Here is a 21,484-nt window from a genome sequence, read left to right as displayed (position 1 = left end):
GTCTCTGTTATTGGCTGCTCTTATGTCCATCATCAGTCACATGTTCCTAGCACACCGGAGAGAAACCTGCCAGGGGGCAGTGGGAGGGTGTTGATTGCATGTCACAGGGGGTTACAAATAGATAGATACAGTGGGGCTCCACTAGATACATAGATGATAAATACAGAAAGATATACAGTAGATACATAGATGATAGACAGATACACAGATAGATGGATTGCTGGATGGATACACAGACAGACAGACGGAGGATACATACACACACACAGATAGATGGATAGATATATACACAGATAGATTCACAGATGGATGAATAGATAGATACACAGAGAGAGAGAGATAGATCGATGGATAGATACACAGAGAGATAGATACACAGATAGATATATAGATACACAGAGTGATATATAGATATACAGATAGATGGATAGATAGATACACCGAGTGATATACAGATAGATGGACAGATAGATACACCGAGTGATATACAGATACACAGAGTGATATACAGATAGATGGACAGATAGATACACCGAGTGATATACAGATACACAGAGTGATATACAGATAGATACACCGAGTGATATACAGATACACAGAGTGATATACAGATAGATGGACAGATAGATACACCGAGTGATATACAGATACACAGAGTGATATACAGATAGATGGACAGATAGATACACCGAGTGATATACAGATACACAGAGTGATATACAGATAGATACACCGAGTGATATACAGATACACAGAGTGATATACAGATAGATGGACAGATAGATACACCGAGTGATATACAGATACACAGAGTGATATACAGATAGATGGACAGATAGATACACGGACAGACAGACAGTATCTCGGCTGCTGTAATAAGCGGAAGGTTTCCGAGTTTAGACCAATAAGAAAGTGCGCTGAGAATGAGAGAAATCAGTCTTTATTTTCTATACCACAGGTCCCCGACACCCCTCTTGGATTAGAGAGGCCAGGGGGAGACCAGGCTGAATATCCGTGGGTGGGTGTACAGGTCAGTAACTGGCACCTCTAGGACTAGTCTTTGCAGTGCACGCAGCTGGGCTGCGCCCCCCAGTGGAAGCCGATGCTGAGTATGACGGTGGAGTAGCGCCCGCTGACGTATCTCAGGGCCGTGCCCTCGAAGAGCGGGAAGTCGTTAAAGCTGGTACCGGAAGGCTGCCCGAAGCGGAGCAGGCGCCCGCGGCTCGTCACGAAGAGCAGCTCGTTCACGTAGGGGGACGCCTTCCCCGACACCTGCGTGATGTTCTCTCCCGGGAACAGCGTCACCTCGAACTGGGTGCCCACCGTGTACCCGTAATACGGGCCCCACACAGTGCCGTACCGGAACTGCAGGCTGGAGGGGGGGTAAGGAGAGATACTCTGTGGGGGAGGAGGGAGCAACGCTCTGCAGGGGAGGAGGGAGCGACGCTCTGCAGGGGAGGAAGTACGCTCTGCAGGGGAGGAGGGAGCGACGCTCTGCAGGGGAGGAGGGAGCGACGCTCTGCAGGGGAGGAAGGACGCTCTGCAGGGGAGGAGGGAGCGACGCTCTGCAGGGGAGGAGGGAGCGACGCTCTGCAGGGGAGGAAGGACGCTCTGCAATGAAGGAGGGAGGGATGCTCTTCAGGAGAGGGGGGAGTGACATTCTGCAGGGGAGAAGGGAGAGGCGAGCTGCGGGGGAGAAGAGAGAGGCGCGCTGCGGGGGAGAAGAGAAGGGATGTGCGGCAGGGGAGGGGAGAAGGGAAAGATGAGCTGCGGGGGAGAGGAGAAGGGAGAGATGTGCTGCGGGGAAGAGAGGAGAAGGAAGAGATGCGCTGCGGGGGAGAGAAGGGAGAGATGCGCTGTGGGGGAGAGATGCGCTGTGGGGGAGAGATGCGCTGCAGGTAGGAGGGAGGGATGCTCTGCAGGGGAGGATAGAAGGGAGAGACGCGCTGCAGGGGAGAAGAGAGACTCGCTGCGGGCAGGGGAGAAGGGAGAGACGCACTGCGGGGGAGAGGGGGAAAGTAGAGACATGCTGCAGGGGAGGGGGAGACTGCAGGAGAGGGTGGAAGGGGTGGAAGGGAGAGACGCGCTGTGGTGGAGGGAGGGAAGACACTACGGGGAGGTGGGAGGGGGAAGTGAGCAACGCTCTGCGGGGGACGGGGAAGTGAGCGACGCTCTGCGGGGGAGGGGGAAGGGAGCGACGCTCTGCGGGGGAGGGGGAAGGGAGCAACGCTTTGCGGGCTCTCACCCTACGATATGACTCGGGCTCTCGCGCACTCGGAGGGCTGTGATTGGTCCATTCAGTTGTTCCCCAGAAAAGGAGAAGGCGGTGCCCCCACCTGATCCATACTCCCCCGCAAAGGAGGAGAGACGGGACTCAACTGAGAGGGGGAGAAGAGGAGGAGTGAGAGGGAGGGTGACAGAAGGGGGGGGGAGAACATGAGAGGAGGAGTGAGAGGGAGGGTGACAGAAGGGGGGGAGAACATGAGAGGAGGAGTGAGAGGGAGGGTGACAGAAGGGGGGGAGAACATGAGAGGAGGAGTGAGAGGGAGGGTGACAGAAGGGGGGAGAACATGAGAGGAGGAGTGAGAGGGAGGGTGACAGAAGGGGGGGAGAACATGAGAGGAGGAGTGAGAGGGAGGGTGACAGAAAGGGGGGGATTTAAGAAGGGAGTAAATTATGTGTTATGCATCACATTATGGGTTATTAATTGCTGATCATTCATTACATATTAATCAGTGCTAATCACTCATTACATATTAATCAGTGCTGATCACTCATTACATATTAATCAGTGCTGATCACTCATTACATATTAATCAGTGCTGATCACTCATTACATATTAATCAGTGCTGAATACTCATTACATATTAATCAGTGCTGATCACTCATTACATATTAATCAGTGCTGATCACTCATTACATATTAATCAGTGCTGATCACTCATTACATATTAATCAGTGCTGATCAGGAAGATTTTCTTTTTGAGTCTGTGTTTCTCAGCTCTGATTATTAATCATTCCCAAATCAAACATTCTCTGTCTCTGTCCTGACACATGGTCCTGGTGCATCACTCGGCGTGTTATTATATCACTCCGCGCGTTATTATATCACTCCGCGCGTTATTATATCACTCCGCGCGTTATTATATCACTCCGCGTGTTATTATATCTCGGCGTGTTATTATATCTCTGCGTGTTATTATATCACTCTGCGTGTTATTATATCACTCGGCGTGTTATTATATCTCTGCGTGTTATTATATCGCTCTGCGTGTTATTATATCACTCGGCGTGTTATTATATCTCTGCGTGTTATTATATCTCTGTGCGTTATTATATCGCTCTGCGTGTTATTATATCTCTGCGTGTTATTATATCGCTCTGCGTGTTATTATATCACTCGGCGTGTTATTATATCTCTGCGTGTTATTATATCTCTGTGCGTTATTATATCGCTCTGCGTGTTATTATATCACTCGGCGTGTTATTATATCTCTGCGTGTTATTATATCACTCGGCGTGTTATTATATCACTCGGCGTGTTATTATATCTCTGCGTGTTATTATATCTCTGCATGTTATTATATCTCTGCGTGTTATTATATTGCTCTGCATGTTATATCACTTGGCGTGTTATTATATCGCTCTGCATGTTATTATATCGCTCTGCGTGTTATATCGCTCTGCGTGTTATTATATCTCTGCGTGTTATTATATCTCTGCGTGTTATTATATCGCTCTGCGTGTTATTATATCGCTCTGCGTGTTATTATATCGCTCTGCGTGTTATTATATCGCTCTGCGTGTTATTATATCGCTCTGCGTGTTATTATATCGCTCTGCGTGTTATTATATCTCTCTGCGTGTTATTATATCGCTCTGCGTGTTATTATATCGCTCTGCGTGTTATTATATCTCTCTGCGTGTTATTATATCGCTCTGCATGTTATATCTCTGCGTGTTATTACATCTCTCTGCGTGTTATTATATATTTGCATGTTATTATATCTCTCTGCGTGTTATTACATATCGCTGCGTGTTCTTATATCTCTCTGCGTGTTCTTATATCTCTCTGCGTGTTCTTATCTCTCTGCGTGTTCTTATCTCTCTGCGTGTTGTTATATCCCTCTGCGTGTTGTTATATCCCTCTGCGTGTTGTTATATCCCTCTGCGTGTTGTTATATCCCTCTGCGTGTTGTTATATCCCTCTGCGTGTTGTTATATCCCTCTGCGTGTTGTTATATCTCTCTGCGTGTTGTTATATCGTCTCTCTGCGTGTTGTTATATCTCTCTGCGTGTTGTTATATCTCTCTGCATGTTATTATATCTCTCTGCATGTTATTATATCACTCTGTGTTATTATATCTCTCTGCGTGTTGTTATATCTCTCTGCGTGTTATTATATCTCTCTGCGTGTTATTATATCTTATATCTCTCTGCGTGTTATTATATCTCTCTGCGTGTTATTATATCTCTCTGCGTGTTATTACATATCGCTGCGTGTTCTTATATCTCTCTGCGTGTTCTTATATCTCTCTGCGTGTTCTTATATCTCTCTGCGTGTTATTATATCTCTCTGCGTGTTATTATATCTTATATCTCTCTGCGTGTTATTAAATCTCTCTGCGTGTTATTATATCTCTCTGCGTGTTATTAAATCTCTCTGCGTGTTATTATATCTCTCTGCGTGTTATTATATCTTATATCTCTCTGCGTGTTATTAAATCTCTCTGCGTGTTATTATATCTCTCTGCGTGTTATTAAATCTCTCTGCGTGTTATTATATCTCTCTGCGTGTTATTATATCTTATATCTCTCTGCGTGTTATTATATCTCTCTGCGTGTTATTATATCTCTCTGCATGTTATTATATCTCTGCGTGTTATTATATTGCTCTGCATGTTATATCACTTGGCGTGTTATTATATCGCTCTGCGTGTTATTATATCGCTCTGCGTGTTATATCGCTCTGCGTGTTATTATATCTCTGCGTGTTATTATATCTCTGTGCGTTATTATATCGCTCTGCGTGTTATTATATCACTCGGCGTGTTATTATATCTCTGCGTGTTATTATATCACTCGGCGTGTTATTATATCACTCGGCGTGTTATTATATCTCTGCGTGTTATTATATCTCTGCATGTTATTATATCTCTGCGTGTTATTATATTGCTCTGCATGTTATATCACTTGGCGTGTTATTATATCGCTCTGCGTGTTATTATATCGCTCTGCGTGTTATTATATCGCTCTGCGTGTTATATCGCTCTGCGTGTTATTATATCTCTGCGTGTTATTATATCTCTGCGTGTTATTATATCGCTCTGCGTGTTATTATATCGCTCTGCGTGTTATTATATCGCTCTGCGTGTTATTATATCGCTCTGCGTGTTATTATATCGCTCTGCGTGTTATTATATCGCTCTGCGTGTTATTATATCGCTCTGCGTGTTATTATATCGCTCTGCGTGTTATTATATCTCTCTGCGTGTTATTATATCGCTCTGCGTGTTATTATATCGCTCTGCGTGTTATTATATCTCTCTGCGTGTTATTATATCTCTCTGCGTGTTATTACATCTCTCTGCGTGTTATTATATATTTGCATGTTATTATATCTCTCTGCGTGTTATTACATATCGCTGCGTGTTCTTATATCTCTCTGCGTGTTCTTATATCTCTCTGCGTGTTCTTATCTCTCTGCGTGTTCTTATCTCTCTGCGTGTTGTTATATCCCTCTGCGTGTTGTTATATCCCTCTGCGTGTTGTTATATCCCTCTGCGTGTTGTTATATCCCTCTGCGTGTTGTTATATCTCTCTGCGTGTTGTTATATCGTCTCTCTGCGTGTTGTTATATCTCTCTGCGTGTTGTTATATCTCTCTGCATGTTATTATATCTCTCTGCATGTTATTATATCACTCTGTGTTATTATATCTCTCTGCGTGTTGTTATATCTCTCTGCGTGTTATTATATCTCTCTGCGTGTTATTATATCTTATATCTCTCTGCGTGTTATTATATCTCTCTGCGTGTTATTATATCTCTCTGCGTGTTATTACATATCGCTGCGTGTTCTTATATCTCTCTGCGTGTTCTTATATCTCTCTGCGTGTTCTTATATCTCTCTGCGTGTTATTATATCTCTCTGCGTGTTATTATATCTTATATCTCTCTGCGTGTTATTAAATCTCTCTGCGTGTTATTATATCTCTCTGCGTGTTATTAAATCTCTCTGCGTGTTATTATATCTCTCTGCGTGTTATTATATCTTATATCTCTCTGCGTGTTATTAAATCTCTCTGCGTGTTATTATATCTCTCTGCGTGTTATTAAATCTCTCTGCGTGTTATTATATCTCTCTGCGTGTTATTATATCTTATATCTCTCTGCGTGTTATTATATCTCTCTGTGTGTTATTACATCTCTGCGTGTTATTATATCTCTCTGCGTGTTATTATATCTCTCTGCATGTTATTATATCTCTGCGTGTTATTATATTGCTCTGCATGTTATATAACTTGGCGTGTTATTATATCGCTCTGCGTGTTATTATATCGCTCTGCGTGTTATATCGCTCTGCGTGTTATTATATCTCTGCGTGTTATTATATCTCTGCGTGTTATTATATCGCTCTGCGTGTTATTATATCGCTCTGCGTGTTATTATATCGCTCTGCGTGTTATTATATCGCTCTGCGTGTTATTATATCGCTCTGCGTGTTATTATATCTCTCTGCGTGTTATTATATCGCTCTGCATGTTATATCTCTGCGTGTTATTACATCTCTCTGCGTGTTATTATATATTTGCATGTTATTATATCTCTCTGCGTGTTATTACATATCGCTGCATGTTCTTATATCTCTCTGCGTGTTCTTATATCTCTCTGCGTGTTCTTATCTCTCTGCGTGTTCTTATCTCTCTGCGTGTTGTTATATCCCTCTGCGTGTTGTTATATCCCTCTGCGTGTTGTTATATCCCTCTGCGTGTTGTTATATCCCTCTGCGTGTTGTTATATCTCTCTGCGTGTTGTTATATCGTCTCTCTGCGTGTTGTTATATTGTCTCTCTGCGTGTTGTTATATCTCTCTGCGTGTTGTTATATCTCTCTGCATGTTATTATATCTCTCTGCATGTTATTATATCACTCTGTGTTATTATATCTCTCTGCGTGTTGTTATATCTCTCTGCGTGTTATTATATCTCTCTGCGTGTTATTATATCTTATATCTCTCTGCGTGTTATTATATCTCTCTGCGTGTTATTATATCTCTCTGCGTGTTATTACATATCGCTGCGTGTTCTTATATCTCTCTGCGTGTTATTATATCTTATATCTCTCTGCGTGTTATTAAATCTCTCTGCGTGTTATTATATCTCTCTGCGTGTTATTAAATCTCTCTGCGTGTTATTATATCTCTCTGCGTGTTATTATATCTTATATCTCTCTGCGTGTTATTAAATCTCTCTGCGTGTTATTATATCTCTCTGCGTGTTATTAAATCTCTCTGCGTGTTATTATATCTCTCTGCGTGTTATTATATCTTATATCTCTCTGCGTGTTATTACATCTCTGCGTGTTATTATATCTCTCTGCGTGTTATTATATCTCTCTGCGTGTTATTATATCTCTCTGTATGTTATTATATCTCTCTGCGTGTTATTATATCTCTCTGCGTGTTATTATATCTCTCTGCGTGTTATTATATCTCTCTGCGTGTTATTACATCTCTGCAATGTGCTGCTGACCTCTCTGGCTGTATATAAGTGTGTGTGTGTGTATATATATATATATATATATATATATTATATATATATCTTATACTATATTAGTGAAAGCACTGTATGTTTGCCTGCCTGCCTGCCTGCATGCATGCCTGCCTGCTGGATGTCCGGTGTCCCTAGGGGAAATCTGATTGGTCCCTTGGCCCGCCCCCGCACACCTCTCATTGGCCTGAGGCGGAGTGACGGGCCAAAGGACACACAGGGACACACACACACAGGGACACACACACACAGGGACACACACACACAGGGACACACACACACAGGGACACACACACACAGGGACACACACACACAGGGACACACACACACACACAATGACAGACACACACACAGTGACACACACACACACACACACACACACACACACACTGTTACCTACATTAGCGGGGCTCACAGTTAGCAGCACCCGCGCGCACCTCCTCCTCTCCCCGTGTCTCCCGCGTTTTCACCCCGACCCCCCCCTCCCCCGGCGCTGCTACAGTCAGCGGGACACACACACTATTATTACCCCTTCAGCGCCCCCCCCCCCCCCACCCAGTGTCAGCGGCCGTGCGAGACCCCCCCTCTATATCTCCCACCTCTCCCCCCCCACACATATACATGCCCCCCCCTCACCGGCGCTACAACTCACCCCCTCCCCGGCGGGGGAACAGCCAGTGGCCAGGCAGGCTGCCTCGCGGCGCCGAGTGCCCAAGATGGCGGCGCCCGGGACACAGCGGGGGAGCGGCCACAACACGCTGCCTCCCGCCTCAGATCCACGTGGGACCTGCCGGATGGGTGAGTGAGCGGCCTTCACCTCCCCTCCACCCCCCCTTCACCTCCCCTCCACCCCCCCTCCCCTCCAGTGTCAGTGTCTCCCCGATACCCCCCCCCCTCCGGCGCCGCTACAGTCAGCGGGGGAGCGAGCGAGCGCCCGGGACACAGCGGGAGAGCGGCCACAACACGCTGCCTCCCGCCTCAGATCCACGTGGGACCTGCCGGACGGGTGAGTGAGCGGCCTTCACCACCCCTCACCCCCCATCACCTCCCCTCACCCCCCATCACCTCCCCTCACCCCCTTTCACCTCCCCTCACTCCACTTCTCCCTTCCACCCCCCTTCACCTCCCCATTTACCTCCCCCCTCACCTCCCCATTTACCTCCCCCCCCTCCACCCCCCCTTCACCTCCCCTCCACCCCCCCTCCCTTCCACCCCCCCCTTCACCTCCCTTCCACCCCCCTCCCTTCCACTCCCCCCCCTTCACCTCCCCTCCACCCCCCCTCCACCTCCCCTCCACCCCCCCCGTTCACCCCTTCACCTCCCCTCCACCCCCCCTTCCCACCGCCTCCCCCCCCTTCCCACCGCCTCCCCCCCCCCTTCCCACCGCCTCCCCCCCTTCCCACCGCCCCCCCCTTCCCCACCGCCTCCCCCCCCTTCCCACCGCCTCCCCCCCCTTCCCACCGCCTCCCCCCCTTCACACCGCCTCCCACCCCCCCTTCCCACCGCCTCCCACCCCCCCTTCCCACCGCCTCCCACCCCCCCTTCCCACCGCCTCCCACCCCCCCTTCCCACCGCCTCCCCCCCCTTCCCACCGCCTCCCTCCCCCCCTTCCCACCGCCTCCCACCCCCCTTCACACCGCCTCCCACCCCCCCTTCCCACGCCTCCCACCCCCCCTTCCCACCGCCTCCCACCCCCCCTTCCCACCGCCTCCCACCCCCCCTTCCCACCGCCTCCCCCCCCTTCCCACCGCCTCCCTCCCCCCCTTCCCACCGCCTCCCCCCCCCTTCCCACCGCCTCCCCCCCCCTTCCCACCGCCTCCCACCCCCCTTCCCACCGCCTCCCACCCCCCTTCCCACCGCCTCCCACCCCCCGCCTTCACCCACCGCCTCACAGCCGCTGCACGCACTCAACAGACACCCGCCACACTCGACACATACCTGCCGCCACACACACCTGCTGCCTCCCGCCCCTACCCCCCGACATCACTGACCCACCGCCTCACACCCTAGCAGGACCCCCACTCACAGACAGCACTCACAACCCACGCGCCAGCCGCCGCCTCACACCCTAGCAGGACCCCCACTCACAGACAGCACTCACAACCCACGCGCCACCCGCCGCCTCACACCCTAGCAGGACACACGACTCAGATTTTTACATCACTTATGGCACCAAAATATACATTGTACTGTGGTGTGGTTACAATAAACCATTTTTATACAACATCGTATTACATTTTCTTCCATCTTTCTTTTCAATATTATTATCCAACCTTTACAACAAACAGTCACCTATTGTTCCACGATTTATAAATAATACTACCTATTACGCATTTACATCCCGGGCAACGCCGGGTCTCTCAGCTAGTATATATATATTTGTATGTGTGTGTGTATATATATATACTGATTGTCTTGCAGGGGCTAACCCACGTAAATAGACCGGTGTAATAATGCATTGCACCAACATGCCCAACAATGCCTAAATATCATCAATAGTGGGTAGAGTACTGAATAGGCCTATATAGGCAATCATTATGCTATGATGCAAAACATATGTCATATTAGATATCGTGACAATATATAGCGGTGGCAATCGTAGTGTATATTAGCTATGCAAAGTAATGAGTGTCATAGCACAAAGACATCTACGGTATCAGTGAGGTAGATAAGCAGTAATTAGTGATGATAACCAATGTATAGAGACAAAATAAATCCTGTAGGGTTCATTAATAATATGTGAGGCCGCAATCAATAATGCAAGCCCCATCCAATAGATAGGTTTATATGTCACACTAAATACAATTTTTTGGACTACTTTCTGGAGTGCTGCCTCTGATATTCGCTCACACGGTATCGTATAGCCTATTTGATTTATATAGGATTTGCACCCACCTATATCTACCTGACGGAGTGCCTTGTTCTCATTTATTCACTATATATATATATAATATATATATATATGTATGTGTGTGTGTGTGTATATATATATATATTTGTATGTATGTATGTGTGTGTGTATATATATATATATATGTATGTGTGTGTGTGTGTATATATATATATATTTGTATGTGTGTGTGTATATATATATATAATTATAATGACTGGTCGTTACTCACTGCTCGCTGCTGACGAGGAGCCCAGCAGGAAACACACACAGATCAGGCTCAGCATCCTGCGGAGAACACAGTGTCTAGTCCTAGAGGTTCTAGGCTCAGCAGCCCCATCACCCGGTCCTAAAATTGTCAGGCTCTGATGCTCTTTACCCTCTGCCCTCCCAGTCCTAGAGGTGTCAGGCTGTATTCCCTCTGCCCTCCCAGTCCTAGAGGTGTCAGGCTGTATTCCCTCTGCCCTCCCAGTCCTAGCGGTGCAGGTTCTGTACCCTATGCCCTCCCAGTCCTAGAGGTGCAGGTTCTGTACCCTCTGCCCTCCCAGTCATAGAGGTGCAGGTTCTGTACCCTCTGCCCTCCCAGTCCTAGAGGTGTCAGGCTGTATTCCCTCTGCCGTCCCAGTCCTAGCGGTGCAGGTTCTGTACCCTCTGCCCTCCCAGTCCTAGCGGTGCAGGTTCTTTACCCTATGCCCTCCCAGTCCTAGCGGTGCAGGTTCTGTACCCTCTGCCCTCCCAGTCCTAGCGGTGCAGGTTCTTTACCCTATGCCCTCCCAGTCCTAGCGGTGCAGGTTCTGTACCCTCTGCCCTCCCAGTCCTAGCGGTGCAGGTTCTGTACCCTATGCCCTCCCAGTCCTAGAGGTGCAGGTTCTGTATCCTCTGCCCTCCCAGTCCTAGAGGTGTCAGGCTGTGTTCCCTCTGCCCTCCCAGTCCTAGCGGTGCAGGTTCTGTACCCTCTGCCCTCCCAGTCCTAGCGGTGCAGGTTCTGTACCCTCTGCCCTCCCAGTCCTAGCGGTGCAGGCTCTGTACCCTCTGCCCTCCCAGTCCTAGCGGTGCAGGCTCTGTACCCCTTTTCCCTCCCAGTCCTAGCGGTGCAGGTTCTGTACCCTCTGCCCTCCCAGTCCTAGCGGTGCAGGTTCTGTACCCTCTGCCCTCCCAGTCCTAGCGGTGCAGGTTCTGTACCCCTTTTCCCTCCCAGTCCTAGCGGTGCAGGCTCTGTACCCCTTTTCCCTCCCAGTCCTAGCGGTGCAGGTTCTGTACCCCTTTTCCCTCCCAGTCCTAGCGGTGCAGGCTCTGTACCCCTTTTCCCTCCCAGTCCTAGCGGTGCAGACTCTGTACCCCTTTTCCCTCCCAGTCCTAGCGGTGCAGGCTCTGTACCCCTTTTCCCTCCCAGTCCTAGCGGTGCAGGTTCTGTACCCTCTGCCCTCCCAGTCCTAGCGGTGCAGGCTCTGTACCCCTTTTCCCTCCCAGTCCTAGCGGTGCAGGTTCTGTACACTCTGCCCTCCCAGTCCTAGCGGTGCAGGCTCTGTACCCCTTTTCCCTCCCAGTCTTAGCGGTGCAGGCTCTGTACCCCTTTTCCCTCCCAGTCCTAGCGGTGCAGGCTCTGTACCCCTTTTCCCTCCCAGTCCTAGCGGTGCAGGCTCTGTACCCCTTTTCCCTCCCAGTCCTAGCGGTGCAGGTTCTGTACCCCTTTTCCCTCCCAGTCCTAGCGGTGCAGGCTCTGTACCCCTTTTCCCTCCCAGTCCTAGCGGTGCAGACTCTGTACCCCTTTTCCCTCCCAGTCCTAGCGGTGCAGGCTCTGTACCCCTTTTCCCTCCCAGTCCTAGCGGTGCAGGTTCTGTACCCTCTGCCCTCCCAGTCCTAGCGGTGCAGGCTCTGTACCCCTTTTCCCTCCCAGTCCTAGCGGTGCAGGTTCTGTACACTCTGCCCTCCCAGTCCTAGCGGTGCAGGCTCTGTACCCCTTTTCCCTCCCAGTCTTAGCGGTGCAGGCTCTGTACCCCTTTTCCCTCCCAGTCCTAGAGGTGTCAGGCTCTATGTCCCGGTTCGGTGTCAGTCACTCACCTGGTGTCAGTCTGCACTCGGTGTATACAGGCTCCTCTCTCTGTCTCTATATATAGGGGATTGCTCCCTCTCTATACACAGGTACCAGCTGCTGCTGGGCTGAGCCCCCGCCAGCCCCGTATAGCGGTGAGTACGGGGAAGGTGAGATACTCTGCGGGGCACCTGGCAGAGACGGGGTTAATGTGACCCGGATAAGGTCCCGGAGGGACAAAGGGCGATCAGCCGCCCTGTGAGAAAGCGCTATCTGCCAGATGCACGGCTATCTCTTACTTAGCACATACACACCCCGTACACACACACTGCCCCCATATACACACACACCATACACACACACCATACACACACACCATACACACACACCATACACACATACAAACTGCCCATACACACACCCCCCGTGCACATATACCATACACACATACACACACTACCTGCACACACACAGATACACACTCCTCTGCACACTCGCTGCCCCCCACACACACACACACCCCATACACACACACTGCCCCCATATACACACACCCCATACACACCCACTTCCCCCCATATACACACACACACACCATACACACATACAAACTGCCCGCACACATACACACACTACCTGCACACACACAGATACACACTCCTCTGCACACTCGCTGTCCCCCCCATACACACACACCCCATACACACACACTGCCCCCATATACACACACCCCATACACACCCACTTCCCCCATATACACACACCATACACACCCACTTCCCCCCATATACACACACACCATACACACATACAAACTGCCCACACACACACACCCCCCGTGCACATATACCATACACACATACACACATACAAACTGCCCGCACACATACACACACTACCTGCACACACACAGATACACACTCCTCTGCACACTCGCTGCCCCCCCCCCCACACACACACACACCATACACACACACTGCCCCCATATACACACACACCATACACACACACACACACACACACCATACACACATACAAACTGCCCGCACACATACACACACTACCTGCACACACACAGATACACACTCCTCTGCACACTCGCTGCCCCCCCCCCACACACACCCCATACACACACACTGCCCCCATATACACACACTGCCCCCATATACACACACCCAATACACACATACAAACTGCCCATACACCCCCCCCGTGCACATATACCATACACACATACACACATACAAACTGCCCGCACACATACACACACTACCTGCACACACACAGATACACACTCCTCTGCACACTCGCTGCCCCCCCCCCACACACACACCCCATACACACACACTGCCCCCATATACACACACCCCATACACACCCACTTCCCCCATATACACACACCATACACACCCACTTCCCCCCATATACACACACACATACACTACCTGCACACACACAGATACACACTCCTCTGCACACTCGCTGCCCCCCCCACACACACACACCCCATACACACACACTGCCCCCATATACACACACCCCATACACACCCACTTCCCCCCATATACACACACCATACACACATACAAACTGCCCGCACACATACACACACTACCTGCACACACAGATACACACTCCTCTGCACACTCGCTGCCCCCCCCCACACACACACCCCATACACACACACTGCCCCCTATACACACACCCCATACACACCCACTTCCCCCATATACACACACCATACACACCCACTTCCCCCCATATACACACACACCATACACACATACAAACTGCCCGCACACATACACACACTACCTGCACACACACAGATACACACTCCTCTGCACACTCGCTGCCCCCCCCCACACACACACACCCCATACACACACACCCCATACACACACACACTGCCCCCATATAGACACACCCCATACACACACACTGCCCCCCCCATATACACACACGCCCATACACACACCATACACAGATACAAACTGCCCGCACACATACACACACATATACAAACTGCCCGCACAAACACTGCCCACGCATACACACATACACACCTACAAACTGCCCGCGCACGTACACATTCACACACTACATGCACACACACCCCAAGCACAAACACTGCCTGCGAACACATGTACATACACACACACTGCCCGCACACACATGTACATACACACACACACACTGCCCGCACACACAGCTTGACGAGCACACACGGCCAGCATACATTGCCAGAACTTGCACACACGTATACACACACACTGCTTGTACACATGTACAGTATATACACATACTGCTTGCACACACATATACACACACACACTGCTTGTACACATTTATGTATACACACTGCTCAAACACATGTATATACACACATATACACACGCTGCTCACACACTGCTTGCACACATGTATACACACACTGCCCACATACTGCTTGTACACATGTATATATACACACTGCTTGCACACACGTATACACACACACACTGCTCACACACATGTACATAAACACACACACATGTACACACATGTACATAAACTCACATGTACATAAACACACACACATGTACATAAACACATGTACATAAACACACACACATGTACATAAACACACACATGTACATAAACACACATGTACATAAACACTGCCTGTACACACATGTACATACACACACACTGCCTGTACACACGTACATACACGCGCACACGCACACTGCACACACACTGCGTACTCTTTCTCTTGCATTAGAACAGCTGCCTCTGCTTCCCTCTTACCTTAGCTTCTCGTTATTGGGACTATAAGCAGGTCAGGCCTACAGTAGACCACAGAGCAGTGTGACACCTACATACACATATACACACACATATACGCACACATATTATATATATAACAGAAAAACAGTTATTGATACTAGTCAGTCTAGAAAGGGTTACAAACCCTTTCTAAGTATTTGGGGCTCCACCAATCCGCACTCAGACAAATGGGGAAAGTTCAAGGCCAGAGTCACTCTACCTGGGAGCGGTCACCTAACCAAAATCTCTCCAAGAACAAACCGGCAAATCATCCAGAAGTCGCACAGACCCCCAGAGTAACATCCAAGGGTCTGCCGGCCACTCTCACCTCGGCTAATGTGAATGTTTAAGACTGAACAGGAATGGTGTTCATGGAAGGACAGCCAGGAGGGAACCACTGCTCTCTAAAAAGAACATTGCTGCTTGTCTGATGTTCACCAAAGAACACATAGATGATCCCCAAGACTTCTGGAACAATGTTCTCTGGACAGGAGTCACCGGTAGAACTTTTTGGCCTCAATGAGAAAAGTTATGTTTGGCGAAAACCAAAACTGTGTTCGAACAGAACCGTGTTGGCCCGAATATAGCGCGACCCCGCGCACAATACGACCCTACAGTTTTGGAGGTGTTCTACGTGAAGAATAAAAGGCGCCCGGCTGCGCGTCTAATACGGGGACAGTTTTCGGGAGGTCATTTTTAGGATAAAAACGTAGCACTATATTCCGGCCAATACGGTACTATATTCATATCGGGGTTTAGTGAGTAGCAGTTGCTGGGGAAAAAAATGTGCGTTTGGGTATTTTTTCGGCTACCGCACGGCTTGTTACAATGTTACCGTGTTATAGTTTGGTTTACTGCGATATTGCCCTGTTATCGAAACTTTGTGAATATCTACACAGGCAATGTCGCTCTAAAACTGCATTTATAGGGCATTAACGCACTTATGGGAGTTTAGTAAATAAGCCCCTAAGTGTTTTATTATTACATTTCTGTCTTTCTTGCAGAGAGCTAACACAAGACGCTACCAAGGAAACCGTTCCTTCCTCAAACAGGGAAGTTATCTATGAGCAACTAATATTCTGGATCCAGGGCCATGCATGTGAGTAAGTGGCATGTGAGTGGCATGTGAGTAAGTCCAGATAGCGTAACTCGTCCCCTTTTGAAAGCACACAAAGTCTTTATATTTCTATTAACTCCCCCAATAAAGTTGAAGAAAAGTGAAGGACTTGCACAAGGATATAATTGGCAGGTTTCTCTTGTCAGGAGAATGACCTAGTGATGGGAAGGTGTTCTGCTGTGTGAGAGCGCTTCTCAGAGAGGAAGGTGCCTTGTTATGGGGGGAAGGTAAAAAAGGATTGCCTTTGCAGAGGGAGTAATGGAAGGAAGGGAGGGTGTACTCACGGAAGGAAGGGAGGGTGTACTCACGGAAGGGAGGGTGTACTCACGGAAGGAAGGGTGTACTCACGGAAGGGAGGGTGTACTCACGGAAGGGAGGGTGTACTCACGGAAGGAAGGGAGGGTGTACTCACGGAAGGGAGGGTGTACTCACGGAAGGAAGGGAGGGTGTACTCACGGAAGGGAGGGTGTACTCACGGAAGGGAGGGTGTACTCACGGAAGGGAGGGTGTAGTCACAGATGGAAGGGTGTACTCACGGAAGGAAGGGAGGTTGTACTCACGGAAGGAAGGGAAGGTGTACTCACGGAAGGAAGGGAGGGTGTACTCACGGAAGGAAGGGAGGGTGTACTCACGGAAGGAAGGGAGGGTGTACTCACGGAAGGAAGGGAGGGTGTACTCACGGAAGGAAGGGAGGGTGCACTCACGGAAGGGAGGGTGTACTCACTTAGGCAGCTTGTTAGGAAAGGAAATACACTTTCCTGTGACAGCCAGGAACAGGCTAAGGACCATTCCATTAAACAGAAAGGGCAGGGGAACAACAGGGCTAAACCAACCTTATGGCTATAGGATTGGGAGGTTGCCAGGGCAACCAACTAGTGGCTGTGTAAAGAGGGGATATGTGTCAATAATGTTGCAGTTTACACAGCTCTGGCTGCATCAGAGCAGGGAAAAAACATGTAACTTTCCCTGGGGAGGGCTGGCAGTGTGAGAAGAGAGAAAATGTACAATCCTGTTCCAGGACAACAAATTAAGGAGTATAGCGCAAGCGGTACTTATCTGCCTACATGTGCACACTTATGTACACACACATACACACTTGTATACACGTACACACACTGTGATATAATCACTGTCTCTAGGTCATGGAATAGTGCAGCTAGTGGACACACAGGGTTACCTGGAAATCTGAATGAACCAAGGGGCATGGGAAATGTGGCACTTCTGGCCCTTGATTCCCTCAATGCCCCCCACAGTGATAGGCACCGGCCAGTCTGGTGGGCCAAATGGAAATTCAAAGGGCGTCCCTTGATCTGAGGACGTGGGTACTTGACTTCTTCCCTTCTATCCAAATGGTTGTGACACCTCAGACTTGCTCTCTGGCTTTAGATCGCTGCTGTATGAATAGACACAGTGGCACTGTCTGAGAGTCCCAGCTCATTATACTGTGCACAAACAGATATGTTTTACAACACAGTTCCCTAAAATATACACTTTAAAAATATCCTACATCTTTTGGTTATGGGAAATAGAATAAGCAGCTGCACGTTATTTCTTACTAGCTATATTCCCCACACTCTATACATGGTAGGAGTGGACTTTTAAAAGTCCCCTCCCAACCTTGTAGCTGATTGGAGTACCCCCCCAAACCCCTATACCGATTCTGGGTGACCACGGCATTTGCTGGGTATCCCCATTAACCTAGGGACCCCTTGAATGTTGCAGAGACACCTCACATCCCTATGCCCCGTTTACCTTCCTGGGTTCTGCTGAAGCAGGGAACTTAGTGGTGAGAAACGCCCTATACAGCTTCTGGGTGACCTGGGGCTTAAATACCCCCCTTAACCTAGAGACCTCTTGACTGTGTCAGAGACACCTCACATCCCTATACACCCTTTACCTTTCTGGTCTGTGCTGAAGCAGGGAACTTAGTGGTGAGTCGCGTAATTGTTTTCAAGGGAGGATTTTGACCGGCGGTCTGTGCCTATATGTCCCCAGGAATCTGACTTGATTCCCGGATACATTTTTGGGGTGGCCAGCAACTCTGGGCCCTGTCTACGTAGACACAATGTGACACCCCCCTTGAAACTCATAGCCTGAGAATCTCCGCTGGTTAGCTCTCCTGGAAAGGCAAAACACACACACATTCCTTATCGTTGCACAATCGCATACATTCCATGTACAACCAATGGGTCCAAGAGCTGACACTCTAAACCCACAAATATGGTTCAGCGGTAACCAGCCGGGCATAATACCTTTATTGATGGCCTGGTTACCCGTTCACCATCACAGTGATGCAGACATCACAACACGTACACATTGCGTACACACGTACAGTATATACACACGAACAAACATTTATATATACACACACGTACACCCTTGTGTACACACATTGTATATACTTGTATACACACATACACACGTTAACGCACGTACACACATCTACACACCCCTCACTCCCATAGTACACATAAGAAAGTAATTTGTTGTGTAATTATTATTTTATTGCCCTCATGTAAAACACACAGGTGATAAATCATTAGCAAAAACTACAAGTAATGTCAGACGTTTCCATACATTTTGTATACAGAAAATATGCAATATTCTAAATTCCAAACTGTATTTCTTTTGTATGTAGAGAAATAAATAGGAAGAGAACCAGTTCTTCTCCTTCCTGCCTGTGTTACACCGAGGTCTTGCGTCTGTGAAAGGGTTAATCCCGTCTGCTGGATTTCCCAGAAGCTCATCTCGGTCTCTGTCATCCGGGAGAAATCCGCAGTGACAAGGACACTCCATGATAAACTTACACGCACACACACACACACACACACACACACACACACACACACACACACACACACACACACACACACACACACACACACACACACACACACACGCGTAACCCATGCATTCACACACACATACACACACACGTAACCCATTCATTCACACACACATACACACACACACACGCGTAACCCATGCATTCACACACATATACACACACACACACGTAACCCATGCATTCACACGCACACACACACACGTAACCCATGCATTCACACACACATACACACACACACACACACACACACGTAACCCATGCATTCACACACACATACACACACGTAACCCATTCATTCACACACACATACACACACATACACGTAACCCATGCATTCACACGCACACACACACACACGCATAACCCATGCATTCACACGCACACACACACACACACACACGCGTAACCCATGCGTTCACACACACATACACACACACACACGCGTAACCCATGCATTCACACGCACACACACACGTAACCCATGCATTCACACACACATACATACACACACGTAACCCATTCATTCACACACATACACGTAACCCATGCATTCACACACATACACACACACACACACGTAACCCATTCATTCACACACACATATACACACACACACACACACGTAACACATGCATTCACACACACATACACACACACACACACACACACGTAACCCATGCATTCACACACACATACACACACGCAACCCATTCATTCACACACACATACACACATACACACACACACACACACACACACGTAACCCATTCACACACACATACACACACACACACGTAACCCATTCATTCACACACACATACACGTAACCCATGCATTCACACACATAGACACACACACACGTAACCCATTCATTCACACACACATACACACACACACGTAACCCATGCATTCACACACACACATACACACACACACGTAACCCATTCATTCACACACATACACACACACACACGTAACCCATTCATTCACACACACACACACACACACACACGTAACCCATGCATTCACACACACATACACACACACACACGTAACCCATTCATTCACACACACATACACACACACACGTAACCCATGCATTCGCACACACACACACTGCACATTGACACAGACCACATATGCATCTTATATGCACACAGATCAGACACACAGGCACACACAGACGCACACACCTTCTCCCCCTGTACCTTTTGTTTCCCCTATCCTTTCCTTAGAGTGTGAGCTCCTGGGAGCAGAGCTCTCCTCATTTCCTGAATTACTGTCACACCCCATTGTACTGCACCACAGACTATGCTGGCACCTTATACACGCGTATAACCCTCACACAGTCTCAGTCTCTCTCTCTCTCTCTCTCTCTCTCTCTCTCTCTCTCTCTCTCTCTCTCTCTCTCTCTCTCTCTCTCTCTCTCTCTCTCTCTCTCTCATGAATAAACCCCTCATATGGGGCTGGACAGCAGAGTGACGGTGACACCCTGTGGTCACATTGTGTATTGCAGGTTATATTCCCTGTGGCAGGTCCCAGGCAATATAGTGGGGTCTGCATACTTAGTAAGACCCCCAAACTGCACTTCAGCGTGAAGGGTATAGCGGCCACTTACAGAAGAGCTTCCAAAGTCACTCCATTTTAATGTATCCAGTTGTGTGTGTGTATATGTAACTCCCCTATCCCCCCCCCCCCCGCAGCAGGAGATGGGGTGTACATGTGTGCACAAAGTCCTGCCCCGCTCCCGATGGGATTAGAGTGTCAGCTCCTTGGTCAGTTACCTGTGATCCCAGGGTTCCCGTCGGCAGGGTCAGGCCTTGGCTGTAATGGAGGGTAGTTGGTGGGATGGAGGACAGGATAAGAAACAGGGGCCAGGATCTTCTGCAGCTCACAGGTATTTTATTGGCGCACAGGATCCATTATTCTCTTATAGAGCACAATACCTCATGAGACGGGTCCCCTGTATAATGCTCTCTCAGGGCACGTTCCCTCCGTGCCCCAAAACCATTCAGGTAA

General features: G+C 48.8%; 1 protein-coding gene across 1 annotated transcript; it reads right to left on the bottom strand.

Moving 5' to 3' along the window:
* Positions 1–924: 924 nt before the first annotated feature.
* Positions 925–12,812, bottom strand: LOC142483094 (zymogen granule membrane protein 16-like). Its single transcript, XM_075583172.1, has 4 exons — positions 12,722–12,812; positions 10,893–10,948; positions 2,246–2,378; positions 925–1,372 (listed from the first exon to the last, which is right to left on the bottom strand). Exons 2-4 carry the CDS (start codon positions 10,945–10,947, stop codon positions 1,054–1,056), a joined length of 507 nt encoding a protein of 168 aa, XP_075439287.1. The 5' UTR covers position 10,948; positions 12,722–12,812; the 3' UTR covers positions 925–1,053.
* Between the last annotated feature and the right edge of the window lie 8,672 nt (positions 12,813–21,484).

This window comes from Ascaphus truei, unplaced genomic scaffold (assembly GCF_040206685.1).
Source record: "Ascaphus truei isolate aAscTru1 unplaced genomic scaffold, aAscTru1.hap1 HAP1_SCAFFOLD_295, whole genome shotgun sequence".
Lineage (NCBI taxonomy): Eukaryota > Metazoa > Chordata > Amphibia > Anura > Ascaphidae > Ascaphus > Ascaphus truei.
The sequence above is the reverse complement of the archived record's forward strand: the minus strand, read 5'-3'. Positions and strand labels throughout refer to the sequence as shown.

Bases quoted from the DNA above. Each gene is read 5' to 3' on its own strand.
- LOC142483094 (XM_075583172.1), bottom strand. From the start codon at position 10,947: ATGCTGAGCCTGATCTGTGTGTGTTTCCTGCTGGGCTCCTCGTCAGCA. The intron at 2,379-10,892 runs GTGAGTAACGAC...TCCCCCTCTCAG, and splicing joins CTCCTCGTCAGCAGCGAGCA to TTGAGTCCCGTCTCTCCTCC. The intron at 1,373-2,245 runs GTGAGAGCCCGC...CCCCCCCTCCAG, and splicing joins AGCCCGAGTCATATCGTAGG to CCTGCAGTTCCGGTACGGCA.